General features: G+C 36.8%; 1 protein-coding gene across 1 annotated transcript in view; it reads right to left on the minus strand.

Moving 5' to 3' along the window:
- Nucleotides 1-261: 261 nt before the first annotated feature.
- LOC149807819 (irregular chiasm C-roughest protein-like) overlaps nt 262-27,017 on the minus strand; it is a 38,440-nt gene continuing 11,684 nt past the window's right edge. The window contains exons 3-7 of the mRNA XM_089970938.1: nt 14,468-14,586; nt 11,097-11,274; nt 7,187-7,366; nt 1,825-1,962; nt 262-576 (exon numbers count right to left, since the gene is read on the minus strand). Coding sequence (XP_089827064.1) covers nt 491-576; nt 1,825-1,962; nt 7,187-7,366; nt 11,097-11,274; nt 14,468-14,542 — 657 coding nt within the window. The 5' untranslated portion in view covers nt 14,543-14,586 and the 3' untranslated portion in view covers nt 262-490. The remainder of the gene's footprint in view (nt 577-1,824; nt 1,963-7,186; nt 7,367-11,096; nt 11,275-14,467; nt 14,587-27,017) is intronic.

Raw genomic sequence — 27,017 nt, forward strand, 5'->3', positions numbered from 1 at the left:
AATCCAATTCAGCGAAAGTTTAACCCCATTCAAATTTGAGATTCCACAGAATGTATTATGGGTCTACTGGTTTTGTGTTTCAAAACTTTGGTCAGGGGCAAAGTCGTCTCCAGCAAAGAACCTCTGTAGAAATCCAACTGTAATCAAGCAAAAGACCACCAAAAAAAATGGTGGATACATTTATTTTTTTCTTGTAGATTATACTAGAGGACTTATCAAAATTCAGCTTCAATATCATTTGTGTAAGGAACGAAATATAAATCAAGCCAAATATTTTTTTATTGATATCAGCAATATTGCGTCTATAAGCCAGTATCCTTTAGATATTCTTCAAAAAATCGTTCACAAACGTTAAAGAAGAGCAAAGTGAATGGTACATTATACGCCCGCCCCGTGCTTAATAGTCATCAATTCAGGCGATAGAGGGTAGTTTTTAACATAAGCCTTTTGGCAAGCGTATTCGAATGGCTTGTAATGTAGAATTCGAACGTCAGGTGACGATATCCAAGATAGCGAAGAAGATGACGTTATAAATCATAAATTGTAGAGATAAAATTCTTTCCATCGTGGCATCAGCTGGAAAAAAAAAGAAACAAATAACATCGATATCAACAGGATGTAGACTTTAACTTCTAGTTTTATTTTTTGTTGATGTTATTCAAATTTTAGAGACAGTAGGTAATAGGGCTTCATGTCCGGACTGGACTCGTACAGTAAAGTGGGTTATATTGGAGTGACTAATATTCAAACCATCGAGGTTTCACTCTGCAGTTATCGACCTCGGGAATTGATCTAATAACTGTGGCAAGAGCATGATAGTTCCATATTAGGTCAACATGTCTTACAGCCAACATCATATCATGATTTCAGTTACCCAATATAATTTGTAAATCACAGCTTTTTCAAACAAAATAATATTAATTGCATATATATATATATATATATATATATATATGTGTGTGTGTGTGTGTGTAATGTACTTTGCATATCTAAATGGAAATTTAGTGGGTTTGTCCGTCTATCAAAGTGCTATATTTCTGTGTTAATAATATAATTATACCTTGACAGTCTTTTACAAATATATTAAGTGGTACCATCTTTATGGAGTTATGAACTGATAACTGCTACTTTTCTGTCACATGATGCGATTGTAAGCAATCATAATATTGGTAAATATTTGTGATTATATATTTATGACACCAGTTTCATGTTTTGGTTACAAGAGTTATGCCCCCTGAGTGGTTGACATCTTGACTTCGGTTTTTGCAGCTGAACGTTACCAAGGTTTGTTGGATTTCATACTAAAAGCTGGCATGCAGCTTTATATTGATGCGATATCAAATGCAGTATTCGACGACATCACTTGCAGGAGTTATGACCCATAATTCCCCGAAGTGTTCTTTTTCCGCTTGCATAGTGAGTTGACTCGCGTTCACTTCAGCTATTCAATCTTGCTCGATCCCTTTTTAGGATGAACAAATGGTCGAATGAATCGGAGTGCTCATTCAATTCCTGCTTAGAACGAATTAAAAATAAGCATGATCGTGTTTGTTGTGATATATATATATATATATATATATATATATATATATATATATATATATATATATATATATATATATATATATATAGATAGATAGATAGATAGATAGATAGATAGATATATAAAGGCCTGTTTATTACACGATGCACAACTTGCTAACTTGCTACACACATTCTTTTTTCTTTGTTTATTTTGTAAAAATATTAAGTTGGTATGTACGAATAAATTTGACTTAAACTAGAATTTTAGCAATCAATGTGTATAAGGAAAATGCTTCTTACATATACTTGTGATAGGCAGAAAAACGTATTCTGTCTTGACATGATCATTCGCAGGAAGGCTGGCCACACATCGGAAAGGAATTTCTGAATTGTGATGATTCATTGAAACCCGCAAAACACTGACAGAATCTCCAAAGCCTGCAAAAGGAGGAATGAGCCATCGAGATTGGTTTTTGCAATCAGGAAAATGTCTCACTTTCTTTAGTGAAAACAGACGACAAAGTAAATATATAACCGTGGACCGTTTTGAAAACTTTTATATGGTCCCATTCTCTTTCATTTCCACCAACAGATATGTTTCAGACCTAAATGAGAACTATGAATTCTTTTCCATAACCATAGTGGCCTTAAATATTGACAGTGATTTGTACAATACCGCACTGTCACGATGTAGCCACTACAAGGCACAAATCGACATACAACTGCAACAAAGCGAAAATAGAAGAAAGAAAGACCGAGGCAAGAGGTGCGCAATCGGCATGACCAAGCCACATAATAACTTTGTTCTTTCTCGCTTTTGATCACACTAATTTTGTGGCGTTACCGTGTTTGCGCGTTCTGGTTTTCATGCATGTTAAGTTTCGTCCAGTGCCGCCATTGATTCCAGTAGACGAAATTAAACCTTACTGACGGAAGTAAAATATGTTTACTGGAGATACAGTATGTTACGACTTTGTGATCTTAAACTAAGTAACAGAAAAGTGACAACCAACAAGTTTTGCAATATTCAACAAATAATTTATTTTCTCTCGAATAAAAGTGACAATTTAAAAAGAACTTACCACAGTATTGTGAATTATATCCCAAATAGTCCTAAAACTTTTATTTCAAGTCCAGATGTATAAAGTTCCAACTGAATTTAAGTGATATCCCAAATATATTCCAATATCGAATGCTTTGATGTGATTGTGGTCTCAAATACGCTAATGAACCAGTAACCTGGATTGTCGCGATATGCTAAGAATCTTTTGATCTATCACAATAATACAATCCAAAAATATTCTTATCCGAATATATTTCCAAAACAAAATGTTTCTATTCAACAATGTTATTGATGAGCATTTTGTATTTCCAGTGAATAAATAATTTAAATAAAAAATTCCACCCCCCAAAAAAAACAGAACACAACAATAACACTGATTGATTCTACTGCAAGATGTTAGGGCAAGAATTAGTAATTTCTAAAGTAAAAAACAAAACATTATGTAAATAAGATGAGACACAAAACAGAACCATGATGAAGGTCAAAAGTTCTTTTATAGAAGATTCTACATTGTCAAGAAGGCAATGTCTGGTACTAAAATTATAATAATGAACATGGCAAATATCAATGCACCATGTTATTCCATGGGGAATACCATTATATTAGACCCAGATAATGATAAAGGTATTTAACTCAATTGATAATGATTCTAATATTTAATCTATATTCAAAGCGAAATATTCGCCATGTATTATGTTGTTTGCAAAATCAATGTCCTTATCAGGTACATAGTGCAGCTGATTTTGGACAAAGGCCAATTACAAATTACAAAAATATATACCATTATGAAAAGTGAAACTATAATACAAATTAAATTTACATCACAAATGAAAAGTGTTACTAAATAAAATAGAGTTAACAAATTGATAGCATTGTAGTTAAGAACACTAGACAACATACACTACCTACACTGAGTATGTCAACCGGTAACGTAGCCAGGCGGCAAATCGACAAAACGCCAAAGTGACAATGTTACAAGGCGGCAAACCCTCAATGCGAGAAAGATGCGAAGTGTCAACAAGAAAATATTACGACGACAGACGCTACGAACTAAGTCGACAACGCGGAAGAAAAATTATTACTTCTACAAGACGATAAAGTGTCAACGCGACATAAATAAAGCGACAGTGCGATAAATTATATTGTTGTTTTGTCGGCTAGTACTTTTTTATTGCGCTATTTTTGTGTTTTGGGACATAGTCGCTGTGTTGCGTTATTTTGTTGTTTTGTCGCAGCAACAACACGACTAGAGGACCTGAGTCTCATTCAAGCAAGATAGGTACACATTATATTCGTGGAGACTGGAGACTTGAATGTCCATTATAAAACAAATGTTTTGGTCGTCCATTAAACGTTTGCACAGAGCTGAATCGAACTCATATTTTCACCAAATTCTCATGCGACTATAACAGTCTTGAAAGCAAATGCAAGTATTTTCTGTAAACCTAATAATTTGAGCAATAAGAGAAAACCCAAAGAAATAAAAATGGGGTTTTCTCACCCACGGTTGCTTTGGTCACATCTGTATTTCTTTTATACATTCCAAAAGTAAAATCTATTTTTTAAACACCAACTTATGTGCGTGAGAACAACTTACTATTTTCCATTGTATGGTACTATTTAAAAAAGATTGGTGTTACCAGACAATCCCAGACTATACGAGATACTGTGTCTGCGTGCAACACACAAAAAGAACAGAGTTCATTTGAAATAATGTTAATTCCTTTGAGGAATATATTCAGAGCCAAAATTATATGCAATGGTTTACACTAGAACTATAAAAGTTTTGACATTTTGTAGTTGCATATGGTAGAAAGAAACATGATTGCCGAATTCAAAATTCCACATCCTTCTTGAAGTTGATATTTCATTATTTATAATGACTTTTTCATCTTCTGTTTAACTCGACATCATTTGTATTTTAAATAACAACACTATTATATAATGCTGTTGTAAACTGAGTCATAATCGATTCTAAATTTACTTTTGTAGCACTCTACCGCTGTAAGCATCCTTTTGAAAATCTATGACAGTAATGTTATAAGGAAACTTTGTTTTATAATTATATACATTTATCAAGGAAATAACCCGATTCACAAAAACGTTTACAAATCTAATGCCTTTCTGAAACCATGGTTTATAATACACACTTTTCTATCCATTGTAATGTAAGGATTAAACTATGTTTCTAAAACTGTTCGGCTTTGACCATTTGCATGATCTAATTAGTTTCATAATTGCCTACAATCCTGTATACAGAAATGATTTATATCATATTTTTTTGATCATCCCAAATAAAAAGAAATTTTCAATATTTTATATTGAAAATTGTAACTGACTTTCCAAATAGACTGCACAAACCTTCTAATCCATGTAAGATTCAAAGTATTAAAAAATATTAAATATATTAATCTTAATTAATCCCTACTCATGATAATCCTTACACTAATAATATTACGTTTAATTCTGTGATTTGACTCCTTGCATTAAAAAGGTGTGAAAGAGTGTCTTTATTTTACTAAGAACCTATATAGATGGATTTGATAATGGCTATAAAAGATTATTCATTCTGGAGACAGCTAAACTTTTTATAACCATTTCCTTTCCAAATGGAGTTAAGAAACCTTTTATTCAACTGGATTAGCCGGCTCATAACTTTTTATAACTGCTTCCATTCTAAATGGAGCTTAAAACCTTGTATTGAACTGAATTAGCGGGTTCTAAATTTCTCGAATTTTACATGGGTAGTTAAGAGATATCATTTTCCAAATTAGTTGAAAACTTCACAACCTAAGACAACACATTCATTACATTCACTATTAAGTTTATATTCTGGACAATATTTCACACTAAAATCAGTTCTTTTTTCGAAATCAAGCACTTTTGGGGGTTTTTTCCTTTCAATATCTGCAATAAGGACAGAAAGTTTTGAGTATTGATATACAAGATGCGATGCAGACATCATAGATTCCTCTGAACAATCAAGAGTACATGATATAACATCAGCATATTGAGAAACAATGTATGTTATGTCACCTATATTTGTTCTCCTAATATATTTATTTTTCCTCATCGTATGTGCTTCAATCTCAGCACACAAGATGAACATGTATGGGAGAGAAGATCTCCCTGTATACACCCTCTCTCAATACCAAACCAATTGGAGACTTGACCATTAATAACTACACAAGATTTGAAGTTCCAACAAAAAGTTTTATCCAATTGGTCCTAACTTTATCAGTAACTTGACATGCAACTGATTCAAATGATTTTCAACGTCGGTTAAAAGGAATAGTCCCGGTGTATTGTTCTTTTTGGTCATATGAGTTTCTTATATTCTCTCCATGATTGTGGGAAGCAGTTTTAATCCTACTTGCAATACAAGCAGAAGCAATTTTGTATGATACATTTTAGAGTGAAATGGGTCTTTTAAATTAGTCTTGTTCGCTCATTTAAAACAACCTAAAACTTCCAGAGATTACTTTATGCTTCATAAATTTTCTTTAAGTGTTATCAACAAGCCTCCATGATAACCGTATACAACAGGTGCTTTTAATTGTAACAGTTTAGAACGCTTCTGCAATCTTTTCAAGCGTATTGATGATTTCAGATTCATGTGAAATTTGACCACCGCTTTGGAGGACTCTGATACAACTGCTCATATTCGGAATTAGTATGTAAATCGAACATTGTTTTCAATATTGCTGTGTATATTATAATTAGTTTTATTTTTTTAGCTTTTCTCCATGACTGTATGTATGTATATTTGTCTTTTGTACATTGGGTAGATTTGTTTATTCACATTTTTATTCATTGGAAATACAATGTGCTCAATAATATTTTTGGACAAAATCATTTTTTTTAATTGAATTCAGGCAAAGAACACGTCGTGTATTTCAATATGACGGCGTCAAATTTGAAGCCAGTTAATACTTGTAATTTTACAAGAACCAATTGTTCGCGAAAATGATGTAACGCGCAATAGACATTGTAATAATAATAATAATTGATTTCGGCGGGTTTTTGGTCTGATTTATCAGGAAGACACTAAGAATAAGCCAAAGATATTCTGAGTGTTTGCGACATACGGTGGTGAGATTGATATAATAGAACTCTGATATTGGTATCGTTTGATGTTACGTCAGAACTGGTCTGGTTCTCAGCATTGATTTTGGCCACATGGATATTAATTGTTAAAATGTATTGCGACAATTGTTGCAATAAAAGCTGATTTTGTAGCGTCTGCAACTGAAAAACTTGGGTGCGTCAATTACCGTAGAAAACTCTCGAACTTCAACAATATCCATTATTTTGCCTCTCAAAGCCCAGTAACCTTCTTTCTTCCTTTTTTTTCTAAATCTCGGTTTCAAATGATAATATGTCGATGGCAAAGATGTCTAAAACTTCGTTAAATTGCCGAAGTTTTACAGAAGTACAACAAGACTGATGTGAACTGCTTGTATAAATTAGACTGGATAGAAAACGAAAACCGCTTTATTTGGAGATTCTTTAGTAGAGTAATGATGATGATGATGATGAAGTACTTGTAGTAGAATTGTAAAAAAGTATTTTCCAAAAAAAAAAGAAATAATACATTACCATCGATGTTGTAGGACTTGTAGCAGTAGTGCGCATCCAGTGTGACGTCATGATTGCCCCAGTACCAGCTGAGCTCTGCTGGAGGTCGGCTGTGATAGGATCTGCAAGTCAATTCGACCTCTGAGTCGTAGGTCAAGGGCGTCTGAGCATTCCACGTAATTGTCATGCTATCCATAGGGACTGCAAAATATTCCAAAGTTTATGGTATATTTTAAAACCATCAAATTTAAGTAGCTGAAGAATAAAGACTCGACCGACTTTGCATGGTCTTCACATTTTCTTTTCTTTCATTTGGCTATTCCTGTTCGAGAATTTAAAACAAAAACCTGTAGTAGATAAAAGGTCGATTTTAGAACACTCTGTTATTAAACACAGGAAACAAACCTTTCTTAGAACCATGACAATTATTTTAAAATCTTATTCCTAAACATTTTAATCCATTTTTCATTTTTTTTATTTTGAAAACTTTTTATATTGTTATTTTTAATGATATGAAAACTTAAGGGTGCTTTAGTTAAATTATTTTTAAAATAAGGTTAATATGTTTTGTAAAAAAAAAACAGTATTTATGACAATTTGTTTTCCATTTAAAAAGATGTATTTAATCTAAATATGTCTTAAAATTATTTCTGTAATATAAATTAGCAAGCCAGGAAACCAATTTTTTGAATGGACAATAAATCTTGGTTTATACGTTTTAATAACTTTTACTTTTAAACTTTGTAATGCTTTTACTATTTGGCTCCTATTTAAATCTACCACCATTAAAGTTTATTGTACTCTTTAGAAAATGATCTTTGGGATATTCAGCTGGAATTCTTTTTCCATATTTTCATATACATCATCTGTAAATATTTCCAGTATTATTGAGTCTGTATCAATCTAAAACAATTTTATTTTTTTCCATAACTTTTAAATGATTGCAATAACTTTTATGCATTCATGATTTTGATAATGTAAGCTATAGCACTGCCAGCATAAATTGTGTGTTTACAGTTAGTTATCATATTTTAATCGACTTCTGTTGCATTTCAGTGGTGGAGCAGTAGTTTGTAATGGACTGGGCGATCTTATGTGTAATAGTCTGCAATATATCTGTTGTGGGCACATTTTCCGATTGCAAATTTTAAACGAGCTGTTTCCGAGCTCTCTGGTTTGCTAACATCTCAGTAAAGGAGGTCAAAATATGTACTGTTGAAAATGTGCAAGGTCATTAGACTTAAGAGGTCTTATGTGATTTTATTGGGGTACTAACCCGATAACATTTCCTGTTAATGGAGACATTATTTCGAGTGAATACAAATGCTAGTTGCAGGAACTTGTACAAACAGCCTCTCGCGTGGCTCTGTGAGACAACCACATTATGATATGGTTAAATGCTTCATTGATTGCTATTACCAAGAGAAGGCGCCTTGATCAAACTTTGTAGAAACGAAACTAGACGGATTTTTTTTTCACTCTCAAAATGCAACTACACATACAGCTGCAACATTCAAGCAAAAAGATACTATTTCATGCTTAAGTGGATATGACTGAACATCACGTTTTCACGAGAATATACTACTTAAATGGATATGACTCAACGCCACGTTTTCATGAGAATATACTGTTACAAGCCAGGGGTATTTGCTTGGCCTAGCGGTGTCAAACCCTGGCGTGATTCCCGCTAGAAGTCACAAGTTTACCCCAAATTTCCAAAGACTTCCATACAACTTCAGTTGCAAATTAAAAAGCCCGACGTGTCTGTTCTATATATAAATTATACTCTAATCAATGCAAGACCACAGATCTCACAGCCAGCCAAATATATATCAACCGCACATCTGCATGGTTTCTCTTCGTTCGGTTTCCGTATCGCCAGCAGTTCACGCCGTAGAAACTATACAACTATCCCCTAACACAGGGAACTATTTTAACTACACCACCCTAGGCCAGTAAAACTATGGTTTCCAGACACATTTCGCCAGTACAACTGCATCACATTTGCACCATGGCGACATAAACGGTATCTGCCGAGTCCCTTCTTATTTTATTCCTTTGTATAATTTACCGGATTCCTACCGTAAATACTGCCACTGCAGTCACAGCACCACCAATGTACGCCACTAGATTTTAATAGTGACTACGGTACGACAGGGTCACTCATTCGGCTTCGACCCGAATTCATTACTAGTGAACCATGGCATCATGGAAATTTACTAACACTTCACTCGAAACGTTTGTTCCTAGTAATTGGCTAATTATTTCGTGCGAAGGAATATTTCCATTGCGCCGAATTCCAATAATCAGACAAGTAATCACAAAAATCTAAGAATTCCTTAAAAGGGGGCGCTAGAACCAAATGCACATACTCCATATTTATTACAATACTGTTGCACGCTTAAATGGATATGACTCAACACCACATTTTCATGAGAATATAATGTTGCACGCTTAAATCACAGGTGCTCGATAAGAGCTTGATGTTGAGAAAGAAAAAAAAAACAATAATCTGAAGGGAAACACAAATAAACCATACAGAGTGACAAAACTACTTCAGATCCCCCCCCCCCCGCGACCCGTTCTGACATTGGACCCTCTCTGTCATTCTATATAAGAGAGAAGGTTCATAACTTCCAAATACTTTGTTCCACTCATGACCCTAGACTTCCTTCTGCTATTTCCGTCTTTAAAGGTACACGGCCGTACTCCATGGCTCGTTTCACTCCTGAGATATTTTTCTATTCATCAAGCCACCGTTGTCTTTCCTGCGTTGCACCAAACTGAAGTTACGCGCTCCGAAACGTGCGAATTTAGTATGATTTCTTATATAGTATGATATAAATGGTCCAGTGTCAGAACGGGTCATGGGGTAATCTGAGGTATTGTTGTCACTCTTTTTTTCCTTCAGATTTTTTTTTCTTTTCTTCTCAACATCATGCTTGAGTCGAGAACCTGTGGTTTAAATGGATATGACTGAATACCATGTTTTTATCAGAATATACTAGGCCTATTTCACGCTTAAATGAATATCACTGAACACCACGTTTTCATCAGACACTGATGCAGTAGGCATGTCTCGCCCTGCAAAAAGAAAAACAATCACCCAATTCACACTAGAGCGTGAAATGATCTAATCATCACAAAGATATATTACGTCATCTCATCTCATCAGCCAATCTGATTATATTTCCATAATATCTTGAAAGCCGCGTTACAAGGTAGGCATAAGTCTGTTCTTGTTTTATTTTTCAACAGATTCGTTTATGGAAATCTCATGGAGCCACACGAGATGTGTGGTTGAACGAGATTAGGTATATATCTCGCTTTCTGTCAATTATGGTGCTTTATGTACTTAACGTAAACGCGCTTATTTATGCTCACCTTTATGACTAGTTCATAATCGCATACACAGCATTGCTATGGGAAAGCTGAAATCTATGTCAGTCTAACTGAACAGAGATCTTAGACGTTATTCCTACACTCAGGATTTTTTTCCGATTACACGTGGAGCTGTAGATTACATTCATAATTATGACTTCGGTCCTTCAAATTTCACAAGTAGCTATGTTTTACAAATTAGGTACTTCTATTTATGCATTATGGAGTTTCGGACTAACTGCAAGATTTACTTTGTTTCGAAATTGAAGAGCTTCAAAACATGCAAAATTAAGACATACAAAAATCACATAATAGCACAGAAGTTAAAATATGAGTTGAAAACTCTCGAAAATCCCTACTCACAAACTAACCCTACACCCCGAGTATAATACATAAATTTGCTTTTATGCCGCCTCCTGACGATTGTAAATTATTATAGCGTTTAACAAAAACGTCTAATTAGAATAGATATTGTGTTAAAATGGGGGTAAAAATTAAAATTAAAATTTTAAAATGAAAACCGCTTTTCAAGACTCTTTCTCTGATAGACCTGATACACTGAGTGTAGCGTTTGCTTTTTTCCCCTCTGTTTGACACTCGTACAATGCTTCGTCATCCAGATTCGTGTGAAAGATGGACAACTTGTACGTCCCCGTCACCTCATACTTGGTGAAGTTTATTGTCTGGTTATTGTAGGCTACGATCTCAGTTATAGAGTCCTCGCTTATCTGAAAATAAATGAATAAATACCGAGTCAAAATAAAAGAAGTTTTTTTTGTTAACTCGAAACTGATGCCCAGCTGTATTTTTTTTTTGCAACACATTTTAAAAACAAACTCATTTTACTAACGTAGATATTAAACATTTTCGGAATTTAGACAAATATGTATGCTTCATAGTGACGTTGTAATATGTATGCTTCAAAGTGATGTTGTAATATCTATGCTTCAAAGTGACGTTGTAATATGTATGCTTCAAAGTGACGTTGTAATATGTATGCTTCATAGTGACGTTGTAATATGTATGCTTCATAGTAACGTTGTAATATGTATGCTTCAATGTGACGTTGTAATATGCATGCTTCAAAATGATGTTGTAATATGTATGCTTCATAGTGACGTTGTAATATGTATGCTTCATAGTGACGTTGTAATATGTATGCTTCAATGTGACGTTGTAATATTATGCTTCATAGTGACGTTGTAATATGTATGCTTCATAGTGACGTTGTAATATGTATGCTTCATAGTAACGTTGTAATATGTATGCTTCAAAGCGACGTTGTAATATGTATGCTTCATAGTAACGTTTTAATATGTACGCTTCATAGTGACGTTGTAATATGTATGCTTCAAAGTGATGTTGTAATATCTATGCTTCATAGTGACGTTGTAATATGTATGCTTCAAAGTGACGTTGTAATATGTATGCTTAAGTGACGTTGTAGTATGTATTATTATATGCTCATTTTTTCCCCGTTAACTTTACATTGTCAGAATCGTTCAGTATTCCCCGATACTGAACGCGCGCGACAATACACATATAGCATTCACGTGCATAAAGGAACTACTTTCTATTGTAAACAAACAATGACGCAGACGCCAGCACTTTTGATTTGTACACAAATCATGTACACTCGCGTAAGAGGCTCTTTACGTTGTGGTTGTTTAAATTTGTTTCTGAATGAACTAAAACATGTTTCGTGGACTGCTAAAAAAACTGTTTTGGCACATTCAGCGTTGATACAATGTTACGGATTTAGGCCAGCTACATTATATAAAAGACGGAAGATAAGGTCCTTACAAATAACATACAAGTGACAAGGCATATGCTGTCTTCTTTAGCTGGTGATAAGAATGGCAAAATAAAATATACTTACAGTTTTACATCATGAATTTCTTCAAAATATGTTTTCTTAATTCTGCAAATCCGAATTACATGAGCCATGTCATCGGTTTTCAATCTGGATTACACATTTCGAAATTGTGCTGTAATTTCGATGATAAGTGCAATTGCATCCTCCTTACTGCACTAAAAATGAAATAAGCATTAAATTCCATAGCGTCTTTTTGATAATTGCAATTGAAAGACTTCATATTTTTCCCACATTATGATTTCAAATATTCAGTAACAGAAACAGAAACACATTTGCAGACATAAACGCGCTTCTCCCGCGCCACTTCAATCCGATGTATTTCATGTATTATTTGCACAGATGAATCCAGTCCAAAATCACAAACTTTCGTCGAATCAAAACAAAATACCAAAATATATTCATTCCAGATCAAATGGAACAGTTGTTGCATTCATTCACAATATGACTGCAAATTTCAATTTTAACTAGACACGCCATTTTCTTTCGAAAGTTATGTCGAGCGCGCGACTAAGTTCAAGTTTATCTGGGCGGAGTTATGTTTGCATTAATAATGATGTCATTGTGTAATGACAAATCTCCGCTTGTGTATTTAGTTTGGAATACGGCATTCATTCATTTACGTTGTTTCTTGTAGTGTATTTTGTTTATATAATTAAACCTTAGGTAGAATAGAAAAATGAGCATATAATAAAAAGGTTACTGCATTTGTATGGGAAAATATGAACTCGTTTTGTCGGAAGGATATTCTGCACTCACAAGTTCGTGTAGCATTCCATCCCAAAACTCTTCATATTTTCCCATACGAATGCAGTAACCTATAATGCCTCAAAGTGACGTTGTAATATGTACGCTTCATAGTGATATTGTAATATGTATCCTTCAAACTGACGTTGTAATATGTATGCTTCAAAGTGACGTTGTAATATATATGCTTCAAAGTGACGTTGTAATATGTATGCTTCAAAGTGACGTTGTAATATGTACGCTTCATAGTGACGTTTTAATACTTACGCTTCATAGTGACGTTGTAATATGTATGCTTCAAAGTGACGTTGTAATATGTATACTTCATAGTGACGTTGTAATATGTATGCTTCATAATGACGTTGTAATATAAATAAATAAGCGTATATCATTGGAACAAACAGTCACGTGGCGGAAAAAGCGGCAACAAAGATGTTTGGAAGAAATATGTTATTGCTTAAAATGAAAAAATAATATATTATGGCTGTATATAAGAGTACAGAGGTCAGCGATAAGGCATAAGATGGTAGGACAGTTTCTTGTTATGTTAAACTGTGGATTTAATTTTTTCCTGTTATAAACGAAAATGATTTTCGAAAGAACTTGTCTATATCTGTCTAACTATATATATATATATATATATATATATATATATATATATATATATATATATATATATATATATATATATATATATATATATATATATATATATATATATAGTGATGATAACGATCATGGGGGGGGCACTTTAAGTCTTTAATCCTAATGACTTTTCCTTGCCACAGTCGTAGAAATCGAAGCCAAAGAACAAAAACCATATTTTAAATCATATACATTGAAGAATTGCACTACTGTGCAGCCTAGCTTTAAATATACTTAGGATTCTGCAGGCTTCAAGTCTTGATATTCTTCATTCTGTGGCTAGTAATTGACTAATAATTTGTTAACAATTAAGGTTAAAATTTACATGGAATAAAACAGAGACGTGAATAATCATGGTTTTTATTATGATGCACGAAGGTATGGTGAATGGTTTGGACAAAAAATAATTTTAAATGTTGAAACTTTCTTACAAGGTGTCACAACATCAGAAAATAGTGAAATCATGAACATACACTGTTGTCAAATCGGAGTCACAAAAGGATACTTTTTTCAGACAATTGTCAGCCATTTTCAATAATTCTTATCAGTCATTTGTTTTGGTAAAGAAGGAAATTAATATCGGAAGCAAAGTTTAAACAATAATAATAATAATATCATCATCATCATCATCTCAAACAGTTAGAAAAATAGTTTACCTTTTCCCAAACAACATACTGCCCTCTTTCCTGCTCCCCAACTTCACACACGAATATTGCGTTCTCTCCTATCATGACGGATACATTTGATGGAGGCGTTCGTATATACACACTGAGCACTACAAATAATAATAATAGTAATAGTAATAATCGGAAGTTATGGATAGAAATACCATAAACTTAGTACCCATCTGTGGGGGGGGGGGCTGAGTGGCCGAATGACCAAGTGGTCTAATTCGCTCACCATTACGGATCACTGCCATCTCACCTCTGTCTGCGTGGGTTCGAGTCTCAGGTTCGGCCAATGTGGGTATGTGAGAAAGCTTGCCATTAGCTTCTCGTGAGTCAGTGGTTCTTTCCGGGGTTTTTCCTGGTTCTTCCTCAACCATTTATTCTGGCCGCCATGTTTAGCCTATCTTGTGCTGAAAATGGTGTTAGACCCTACAACAACAACAACAACAACCCATCTGTGGGAGACTACCCACAAAAGCCAGTGCTAAAAGACTGTACCTGCCAAGAAAGATAGATCGTAAAGGCTTGGTAAGTGTCCAAGAGTATGTTGAGGCAAAGAAAAAGGATCCCAACAAACTAAATTAGGGAAGGTGGTAGAGAATTCCTAGCCTTTATCCAAGAAGAGGGCCCTCGCAAAGCAATCAACCAAACATGGACTACCAACAGAGAAGGTACAAGAAATAACAGTGAAATGGAGGAGAACGTTATATGCTTCAACAGTTCATCTTGGACGCAGAACAACAACCTAAAGGTGCGTAATAAGGAAGAAAAAGGATTTGTCATATTGACACAGGACCAGACACTCATGGGCAGCAAGGTGAAAGCCAATGTTGCCAAAAATGACGTCTCACCATTGTGCAGAATGTTTTCAAGGATTAGATAGTCACCCGAACAATGAGTACAAATAGTTTGCCCGGGATGAGCAAAATAATTGGTATTAAAAATAAATAGCTCTACTTTAGCAGCTGTCCAAGAAATACTGGATTGAGAGAACTACCAGAATATACCATCCCAAACCAGAAAATGTGGTTTAGAACTGTGATTTCAACATCCAGAGCAACCACGAGATACTGCACCTAGGATGGGACTTGGTGCTGATAGACCCGACCTACGTCATTGACATTGCAGTATCAGAGAAGTCCCATGTGGTCAAAAAATAAAAACAAAAATAAAGAAAAATAAACTGGCGAAATACTATAACTTAATTTGACAACCCAGACGGATATGGTAGCATCTAAGGTAGGATCACTACCACACAAATTAGGAGACAGTCTACATAATCTAGGACAGAATCAGACCTACAACTGAAAGGGGTAAGGATCCCGAGAGTGTAACGATCGCAGGTAACAACACACCAGCGGCAATATAATCAAAAGGCTGTGTATAATAATAATAATAATAATAATAATAATAATAATAACAATAATAATAATTACCGAAATGGTTGAAGCAGCGAAACAACAAGAAATTACAAGAGCTAAGAGATAATGGTGATGGTGATAGTGGTGTTTGTGAAAGAAGAAGAACATGTCTAAAAGGAACAGTCAGGCATAAGACAAATGGTACTAATAAAGTGTACCTTGATAAATATTTAACAACATTAACCCGAAAGCAGTGGCTACTCTCATTTTGGTCAGATTGCAGCGACCGAGCTTCACTATAAACACTTTTCTTCTGATACGATTTCTGTCAGAAAATCCATGTCATTCTTTGAACTGATCCTGATTAGGCTGAGTTGTATTTGATACGTACTCTCGAAATAAAACTGGTGTGGTCATCATACACTAGGCTAACTTGTGACACATGATAGTATTTAACTATGGAGGTTTGATTAAATTTATTTGTAATGAACAATACAAAAGTAAATATGTCATACGCTAAGCTATCCTAGATATCCTAGATATTTATTTAAATTAGCCGTCTTATAGTAATTGGGTGTCTGATCAGCTGATTTTACACAGCGTCGACACACCCTGTTTGTTTGACTAGAAAGATAAATAAACTATATATGGGGTCAACCTTTCAAAGTAATTTGGAAATTCTGTTTGGACCAAACGAGGGTCAGGTGCAGCTTGAATGACATTCGTCGCAGTAATTAGTCCTCCAACAATATCTGTCTAAAATGAGGTCAATAAATGAGAGAAAGATGGGTCAGTTTTAGTGACGCTCTCCCCACCCCACCCTTAAAAGATTACCAGACCCAAAACCACTGAAAAAATGCAGTGAACCTAGTGTGTGTGTGTGTGTGTGTGTGTGTGTGTGTGTGTCTATATATATATATATATATATATATATATATATATATATATATATATATATATATTATTTTCAAGTATTCAATCAATTATAACTAGCAACTAGCTTTTTATTAAATATTTTGTAAATTTAAAACGAAATCATCAATATTATTTATTAGTCGTACATCGCTAAAATAGCATGCGTCACTCATATATTCGTCCTTTTTGTAAATAAGTTGTTTTTATTGAACAAACATTAAAAATGCTTAACCGTTCTTAAAGATTCTCATTAGTTGTCTATAACTTGAGGCAGTTCGGCATGAATTCATCTTTAAAAAATTCATAGTAACGGCGGACACAGTTGATAGTGAATAACAGTTGATAGTAGATAACACTTGAAAGTGGATAACAGTTGATAGTGAATAACAGTTGATAGTGGATAACAGTTGATAGCGGATAAGCATCATTTGAATAAATTTGAAATAACCATATGACTACCTGCTTTCTTTCAAATATTGTCTAACTCTGTTGTGCAGGTTATGAGTAGATCTTAATAGCATCTGTGACAAACGACGCATGGCGAACGACGCACAAAACACTACGCACAACTCAAGATGGAGTATGCACGACGTGCAAAGAACACCACCATAAGATCACTTTACCTTAGGGCAGTTGGAGCTAATAATTGCAGGAATAGCTGCACAAACACGGTTGTGCCGGATAGAGAGGCGAGGGGGCGTATAGATTTTATTTAAGACACCAAGTACTATGTACAATCTCTGTGTGATTTTTGTTATAATTTTTGTCACCGTTCAAACATTACATAAAATAACAACATACTAAAATCACATAACCAACAAAGGAAACCAGCAACAAATAATTTTGTTTTGTGTGTGACAAAAGCAGATATGTCATCCATCACAGTACCAAAAATAAAATTCAGAGGTTAATTTGCTAAAATCATCAAACCATTTAAAAACTAGTAGGCTAAAAACTGGGTAATGACTACGACTAACAACAACTTTAAACTTCCAAACAACGATGTGTTTGATTGGTCTTGAATGAGTTTAAAATCTGAATAGGTTTTATTCATTTAATTACCTGTGCAAGAAACCACGTGCCTAAAATATTTTGCACATATAATTGAGTGCCAACTTACTAATTGAATCTAGCTACATAACAGCAAGCAAATATACCTCCGCAAAAATGAAAACGTTTCAATAAAAATTAAAATGCAAAATGATAAAGTACTCCCACGCAAGGGACAAAAAAAACACAAGAAAAACATTCTGCTGAAATATGATAAAGTATTAAAAAGAATCTCGTACATTCAGTAATAATAATAATAATAATAATAATAATAATAATAAATAAATAAATAAATAAATAAATAGATAGATAAATAAATACCACACATAAAGCAAGAAAAAAAACACAATTTCGATAACGGAGAGTGTGAAAAAAGATACGCCTAGAATTGCGACTTCTTCCCTGTGAGTAAATGTTTTGCTTTGTTTTTCATAGGTCAATTAACAGAGGGTAGGGGCTTGGGTAGTAAAGAGGTAATTTCGTACATATTTTTCAAAGTAATTTTTCCCCAAAATAAAAACAAATGATGACCGATGGGTCACATGTTAGTACACATCCAGGTGTTTATAATAATCCCATAACTTTTGCATTTACACACCAGGATATGCGTCCCCATTCTCAAGCTGGCTATTCAAATCAAACAAACATCAAACATCTCTTAACTGTACATGGAACAAAGGAATAATTATTGGCGGTTGAAGATGTGGGTATTTTAGGTTAAAAACAAAACATATTCATCAAACATTCTTTCTTAAATTGTTTTTATTTGAAAGAAACATTCCGATCCTATACAAGTAGTAAATGGGGCCACCCTACGTACAATGGGAATTAGCATTACAGACCCCCCCCCCCCCGGGCCACTCTACGTACAATGGAAATTTAACATGGCGAAAAATCGTGGGCCACTCTACGTACAAGGGGAATTGAACATGGCGAAAAATTGTGGGCCACTCTACGTACAAGGGGAATTTAACATGGGGAATAGAGTTTGGGCTTGTTTAGGGACAAGGGGATTTTTTTTTTTTTTTAAATTTTTTAAAAAAAGGGTAGGCAATTGAAAGGCTATCTCTTTTCGAGAAATATGGCTGGCCCTGAAAAGGGCCTTTGGGTTTCTTCTTCTTCTTCTAACTCCTTAACTTCTTCCACCAAGTCCTCACTTTTTCCATTATTCCTTTCTTCTTCTTTTTCTCCTCTGGCATCCAGTCTGGATGGCCCAAGGCTCTAAACTTTTCCTGGACTTTGATCCAATTCTGATTTAGCCTACCAAAATCAGCCTGTCTCGTTTTGTTTTCCTGATCTTTTCTTTCTTTATACCATCTCTCTTTAATCTTCTTTACCTCTACCTCCATCACTTTTCTCATCAACTCCTCTCCTTTCCTAAGTCTTTCCTGACCTCTCTCCACATAAGAGCACTCTGTCCCATGTGACATTTTTTCAAGAAAACACCTGACTTTGCTTGCATTGTCAAGTGCTTCCTTTAGGCTTCCCACTCTGACATAGGTGGGATTTATCATACCTCTCAATCTCTTTTCCTCCTCTTCTATCATTCCTGCTATCAGTTCTTTTGCTATGTTTAGACATTTAGCGTAGTCCAGGTACTCTGCTATCTTCCATTCTTTTTCTAGTCTCTCCACTACATAGATACCATCTATTATCCAGTTGTATATATGTACCAAATTGTTGAACAAGTCACTTGCAACCACCATCTTCGTTTTTTATTATTCCGTAGAATGGTTCTAATGACGAACGTGGTGGGTTCTTATAGTGAAAGCGCGGACGTGATGGAAAACATCCCCCTAAAAACGTAAAATTGATCTTACCTAGATCATGACCAAGCAACGCGCGGACGTGAAGGAAAACATCCCCCACTTTTCTCATTTCATATAATCAAACCCAAACTATACTCTTCACATACGCTAAGAAACAATAAAGAAACCCATAATCTACTATTCACACAAACTTCCTTGAACATTTACAAACAAAAAACACACAAACACATACACTCTCACTATCAATAAAGAGTTAGTGTTTATATTCACACTACTCTACCTACACTCATTGGCAAATGGATCGTTATTTCTTTTCTAGAGTATTGGGTAGCCCTGAAAAGGGCTGGGTTTTTTTTGGAACTTCATGGACACCTGGTTAATGGTGGCACCTTCCAGGCCTGGCGCCACATACACATCTTGTCCCCCAGTTACTTTTTACCTTTTTGGGGGAGAGAGCAAAGGCAGGATATGTGGCTTCAGAATCCCAATTTTCGGTTTCTGGGATTCTGAAATTTTTTCTCCTTCTCTCCTTTTCCTCCTCCTCTTCTTTGTATCTTCATTCCTCCTCTTTGTATCTTCTTTCCTCTTCTTCTTTATATCTTCTCTCCTCCTCTTCTTTATTTCTTCTTTCCTCCTCCTCTTTTATCCTTCCCTCCTCCACAATGGCTTCCGCGGCCAGTTCATTTAATATGCGCCTGGCATATTCCAGATGCACATGAAGTTCCAACAGTTTAGACAGTCTCGTGTTCATTTTGGTGTTGATCAATCAACAAGGATAGCTAGACTGCCGAACGAGTTTCAATTTATAGTAAAAGCGCGGACGTGAAGGAAAACATCCCCCTAAAAACATAAAATTCATCTTACCTAGATCATGACCAAAAAAAACAACGCGCGGACCTAAAAGAAACACTCACTCACTTTTTTATGCTACCCATCACTATTTTAAAATTTTTTTTAAATCACTTCAATAGACTATTTACATACCCAAAGCAATCCAATCTAACCCCAAATCTACACCTCAAACACCAAAAAAGACATTATTTTAATCTACTATTCACAAACTTACGTAAACTCTTACAAACACAAACACATACACTCTCACTATCAATAAAGAGTTAGTGTTTATATTCACACTACTCTACCTACACACATTGGCAAATCGATCGTTATTTCTTTTCTAGAGTATTGGGTAGCCCTGAAAAGGGCTTTTTTTGTTTGCTATGGCATTCTTTTTTTTAGTTTCTAAGAATGCGATGTCCTCTGATTATAGACTTTCTGGCAATAGGTCTGCTTCTTCGGAAAGAGAAGAAGACCTCTTTGGTGTCGATACGGCAATCGACAAAGCCTCTGTCAGCTTCAGGTTGCTGCTGCTGTTGCTGTTGCTGCTGTTGCTGCTGCTGCTGTCTCTGAAGTCTGTACTTCTCTGTCCATTCTTCTTTTTCCCTGTTCATTTCTTCTCTGAAGAGCTCTTCTATTAGGTCTTCAGTGACTTTTAGCATTCTCACATTCTCTATTTCTTCTGGCTTCGGTATCAGACTGTGTCTGACCCTATGCAAATTCACGTAGGCTTCGTTGAGCTTAGCTAGTTTGGAGCACATCTTCTTAGGAGGATGAGTCGACAATGGATGGTTAGACTGGAAACAACCCGGTTCTTAAAGTCAAAGCGCGGACGTGAAGGAAAACATCCCCCACACGGTTTTCGAGCCGCAACGTTCAGTGAGTGTCATGAGAGGGATAGTAAGAAATGAAAGAGCATCAATCGAACATTCTTATAGCTAAACAAAAGACAAAGGCATTTTTTTTCAAAACACAACATATTTTATTCAAAAATCACTTAACACTAAACAACAGCTCTAACATTTTTAACAATAATCCAACAATATAACATCAAACAAATTTTTTTCAAATCACAAACATTTTTTTCTCAATGGACAATCTACTTTAAACAGGGCTGACAACGTTGTGAATGAAATTGTGATTTCCACTGTTGGAAATCATTAGGCCATTGATGGACACTACGTTTCCTAGCTTGAGACAAAAGATAAGCATAATGGTCACAAAACCATCGATCTACTTTCACATCATTTCTAGAAGAAGAACGAGGATCAAAATGAGTCACTAAATGTTCTAAGGACTAGCCCAGGCTGCGATGATGCAGAAAATACACACAATATTGTCCACACACCAAGGAATCTGTGCCTTGTAATTTCACATTATTGAATCGGGTGGTCTGAGCATTTCTTCTCATAAAGTCAATGATATCGTCTTCCAAAGGGGGCAATCCGTACGAATCGAAATATTCCACACATCCTTCTTGAGGAAAGTAAACGGCTACCCAGTGGGTTCCTGGGAGATGACTGTCGTCCGTGTTGATCACGTAAGCTAGATGGTCTTGAGGTTTACGATGAGGGAGTTCATCTTTAGCACAGACGACAGGATTCCAAGAAGCCGTATACGAACTGTGGCTCAAAAGGTAATAAAGTTCCCAGGTATCCATTGTTTTCTGTGTTGTTTTTTCTTCTTCTTTACATGTAATAATACGTCGTCAATTCGATCCTGACTTTTTGCTTGAAAATGTCTGACGAATAAACGGTTATTCGTTCTGTTTCCTCACTTGATTCAGGAGAGCTTCGATACGATGGATCTCTTGAGTGGTTAATGGTGGACAAGAATGTTCACGCAAGTCTTTATACCACTGATGCAACACGTCTTTGTTCGAGATGAGACTCCAAGCTTCGTCCAGATACTCGTCCAATTTTTCTTCTTGACTTAACATTAGGCATTTATCGTGTTGAATTTGACTGGGATGATCGTTTTGACATCCATAACAATTTTTCTTGATCAATTCCGTCATTTTTTCCGCCAAGTGTTTGGCAAAACAGGAGACTAAATGGGCTTCTTGTTCTGGCCATCTTGATTTCATCATGATCACTTCTTCTTCTTTTTCCACAGTCTCCTCACATTTCATGTCCAAAGTTTCTCCACTAGGTAAAGAGGGATAACAGTCTTCCATGGCTTCTAGTAATCTAGAATGACTTCTCTCAAACTGTTGATTTCTATCGTATTGTCGAATTCTGCATACAGGATGACGTTCAACGTTGGATTAACATCAGCAGCGGGGTCTTTGATTCACAACTGAATTTCCACACGAATCTGGCCGGATTTTATAGGGTGGAAATGTCCCTCGTCGCTGCCTTGGTCTGGAGTGAAATCGAAAGCCCACAAAGCATAGCCTCCTGCATAATCCTCGTACGTAATGCCGTGACTGGTGTTGGTTCCTAACTGACCGGTAGCTTCGTACAGGGACAAGTACGATCTCAAGTAATTCTTCTCTTTAAAGTTAGGTTCAAAAGGTCGGGTACACAAGGTCTTGCCATCGCGACTGACTTCGATCTTGGACACGTCAAAGTGTTTAAAATAGAAAGGATTTTTAGCGATGGCTCCGTTGAAGGCTTCATTCTCGACGATACCAAGGATTAAACGTTTGGGTAGCTGTCCTTGGAACAGATGATCTTGGATCATGGATCGCTGTCCCTTGGGAATGGTGAAAGTTTTCACTTCCACGAGCCGTATGGGATACTTCGCGGTCGTTCTGCTCAACGTCTGACTGATGTCGTTACCTACTTTAGGTAACACTTCCACACGTCGTACGTAGAGTCTGGCTTCTTGGATTTTGGTTTTGTAATCGTCAGCATTAGCCAATAAATGGAAAGCGGTACTGCTACGATTCAGTCTCAGGCGGACATCCACTCCGTTCAGCAAATATTTTTCTTGTAACCACATGTCCAAATGCAAACGATCCATCAGTTCTAAACTTGTGTTGACTCCTTTGATTCTGTCTCTTCGTTCTACAAATCCCGCATTGTTTGTACTCTTTGGATTAGTTTCGAATTCTTCAAACTGGCCTGCATCGTCAGCTTCCCATACCAAACAGGCATTGAGATGAGTGTTCTTGGCGTCTATTCCGTACGTCAAGAGATTTTCCAGGTAGGCACGATAAGGGTAAGTATCCATGCTGCTGCTGACTAGTTTGTTATTCAAGTACAAGTCCACTCCACTAAACAAGGAATGCATGAAATTGTTGACGGGAGCTACTGCTTCAGTATCATCGTCTATAGGACCTCCATTCTTATCTACAACTTTGACTTTCAGGTACAAGTAACTGCTATTCAGATCGATGTAATCTTCGGCTGTCCTTTGATTTCAAACTCGATGGGAGCGGAATCGGTCAATGAGGAGACGGGGTGAAATTCCACCCACTGGGATTCTTGCATGGTCATCATGGTGGGGGGCATGGCAAACAGATCCAGTTCCGTCTTGGAACAGGCGCAAGACTCTCGGTGCATCATTTTTTGTTCTTTCTCAATAATCGAAAACGTCTAAGTCTCGAACGGTTCTTCTTTTCTTGGCCTTTCTAGCTTGAAGTCTGGTGAAAGGGTGTTTTCTTCGTCGTCGTCTCTTTCTGCCTTGTCCTTGCTGAATGCCTGACTCGGTAGCGTGCAGGGCATTTATAGGTGTTTCGCGTCGGCCCAAAAGGTCTTTGCCTGTTTGCAGCAAGACATTTTTGCCTGCCCTCATGAAGGCTTCTTTAGGGTTTTGTTTGTCGATGATGACATTTTGGAGAAATTCTTTGCCTTGCGTCAGTGCCGCATCTTTCAAGGCGTGCAATCCGCGTGTCACCATCGGTTTCAACACCGGGGCCACCGAACGAAAGGCCGATTTTAACATATCTCCTAAACCGTGTCCTCGCTGTCGAGCAACCCCTCGGTACACTGGATACATGACTTACTTACGAGTCGTGAGAGAACCGCTTTCGAAAATGGAGTTTCACCGTGACTTTTCCTTTGGTGAATGGAATATTTTGTCCCAAATCTCCTTTTCTAGCAATGTTGACCGTGTCCAAATACGACTTACTGACAGGCAAATAATGAGGATGTACAAATTCCAGGTGGACGTGATAGGTGTTTCCACCTTCCTGGTCACTGGTCGTGGTACTATCCACTTTGAAAGGAATGACACGCAGTAATGGCACGGAGGTGTGTCCCACCACGTTATACTCCACCACATCGGAGTACACGAAGATCAAATTCAGTCCTTGGTTCAGTTCTACAGGGAATCTAAAAAACTTGTAAAATTCCATATTGCTGTTGATCTTCGGTTTAAACTTTGGAGCCATTTTTGTGTCTCCACCTAAAATATCAAACAAGTCACGATTAAAACTGATGGACAACGTTTGGGTATCCTGAAATTTCATCAGTAAGCGACGAGCCACCTTATGGTACTCTAGGGTGACACTTTTTTTGACTATGTTCAGGGCTTTGCCAAAGGCGAACTCGAACCTGTCCGCAATAGTGTCCACCAAATGTTCGCCACTAAAATAAAACCCTGCCGGAATTTTCAAGGTGTAGATTTTGAAGGCTGGATTGCTGGCTGGTCTTGTGTCCCCTGAAAACCCGATGTCATTCATGGCTTCTTGTAATTGTTGGTTCAGGATTTCGACCTCAAAAGTGTTTTGCTTTCCGGTGATGTTTTGGATTTGTGTAGGGTGAATCATTTCTACTAAAGCCACTTCCCAATGGGCTTCTTGATCTAAGGGGATGGCTTGAGGTAATTTGGCCGTGTAACAGCACAACGTGTTGTGGGGAAACATCTCCATGGAACTGTCACTGGGTAAGGTTAAGTAAAATTGGTTTTGGTGACTCATAATTCCAGAGTTCTGTGGCTGTCCGAGAGGGGATATTACTGGACGTCAGAGGCGTGTCTCCGCTCAAAATGGGGTTCTGGTTGTGGTTGGACTGGTGACTGGCACTGACACTGGCACTTGAAACAAGGTTCCCGTTGGAAGAGAATTTCAGGGAGGGATTGGGAAGCAGGTAACCGATGCAACTGCTCAATAAAATGGTCCACAATTGTTTGTCTCCTTGTTGCAAACTCAAATTGGCAATGGCTGCCCCGATGACACAATACACCACGAAGATTTGGCAGAACAAGACGATTTGCATTTTAGGCACACGTTCTCCACACCACACCCACAAGGGTTGTTTTTGTAAATCTTGCACAGAAGAACTAGGTGAAGGAGGAGTGGTCGACGTAGCTGCGTCTGCTGTGTGAAAGGGCATGATGGTCACTTCTTTTTATAGTCGATGACTTGCGAAGCGTCGATCCAAGAATCAAAACTGGGTGGATATCCTTTCCAACGTACTTTGACTTCTTTGACACGTCGTTTGCCCACTTTACGGGTTCTGCGTTCGAGAATGCTTTCGATGTCGTACACGTCGTCTTCTTTTTTGGTGACACGTTGTAACTCGGGCAAATAAAACGTTCCTTTGAGCACTTCTCCGTTCATGTCTTCCAATTTATAGACGGCAGGATGACGGCCATGCACTCGTCCAGTGACGCGAAACAATTCGGTCGTCCAGTTAGGTAAGTAACCTTTGTCGAAAGTGCGTTTGGTTTTGCCAATGCGCACCCAATCTCCTACGGCCAACTCACCACTTTTCTTGGGGACAGCCCTCGTCGGGGACGTACCAAACAGGCGCTCAAACACCAACACTTCGTTCTCGGGAGTCACGTCTTGCGGGGCACGTCCGATGCTTCGATGGTAAGATTGGTTGTACGCTTGCACCAGGTGCGGTAAGATGTCGATGTACTTCAGAGTGTGGTGATGCGTAAAATATTTCCACATGCATTCTTTCAAAGTGCGTTGAAAATGTTCCACGATGCTGGCTTTGGTTTCGGGATTCTCGGTGGTAAAAAAATGAATGTCACGTTTCTTTAATTCTTTTTGGAAAGCTTGGTTCAGAAATTCGGTGCCTTTGTCCGTTTGCCATCGAAGAGGGTGACGACCGCTTTGTTTCAACACCCGTTGCAGGGCTCGCACTAACTCGCTGCTGGATTTGGAAGTCAAGGGCACGACCCAGGCAAATTTGGAAAAGACGTCGATGACACAAAACAAATATTTGTAGCCACGATTGTAGCTGGCCAAATGAGAGACATCGGCTAAATCGGCTTGCCATTGATGATCGATGCCTTCCACTCGGGTGCGACTTCTGGCAAACTTGCGTCGAATGGGTTTGTGTAAAGTGTAGGTAGCTTGTTCTTGTAACCATCGTTGCACTTGAGGTAAAAGGAGACTTTTCAGTCGAGTTTTGGCAGCACGATACAATTTTTGAACTCCTGCGTAACCTGCAGGATGGGAGGGATCGTAGTAAATGCTGGCTAAGACTTTTTCCATTTTTTGTGTTGGTTGGTGTGTTAATAAGGCACCCACTCTTGGAGGATGCTACTCTTTTTCTCTTGGGGTATTTTCTTGGATTGCAATGCTTTGCGTGTGCGACCGGCAATAGGTGTTGAAGAGGAGGAGGATGTCTGAGCGGGGGATATCGGTTCTTGTTTCACTTCTGTCTTCACTTCTGTCTTCACTTTCTTTTTCTCTTGTGATGA

This window comes from Sinohyriopsis cumingii, chromosome 1, assembly GCF_028554795.1.
Source record: "Sinohyriopsis cumingii isolate HCF-2022 chromosome 1, ASM2855479v2, whole genome shotgun sequence".
NCBI lineage: Eukaryota > Metazoa > Mollusca > Bivalvia > Unionida > Unionidae > Sinohyriopsis > Sinohyriopsis cumingii.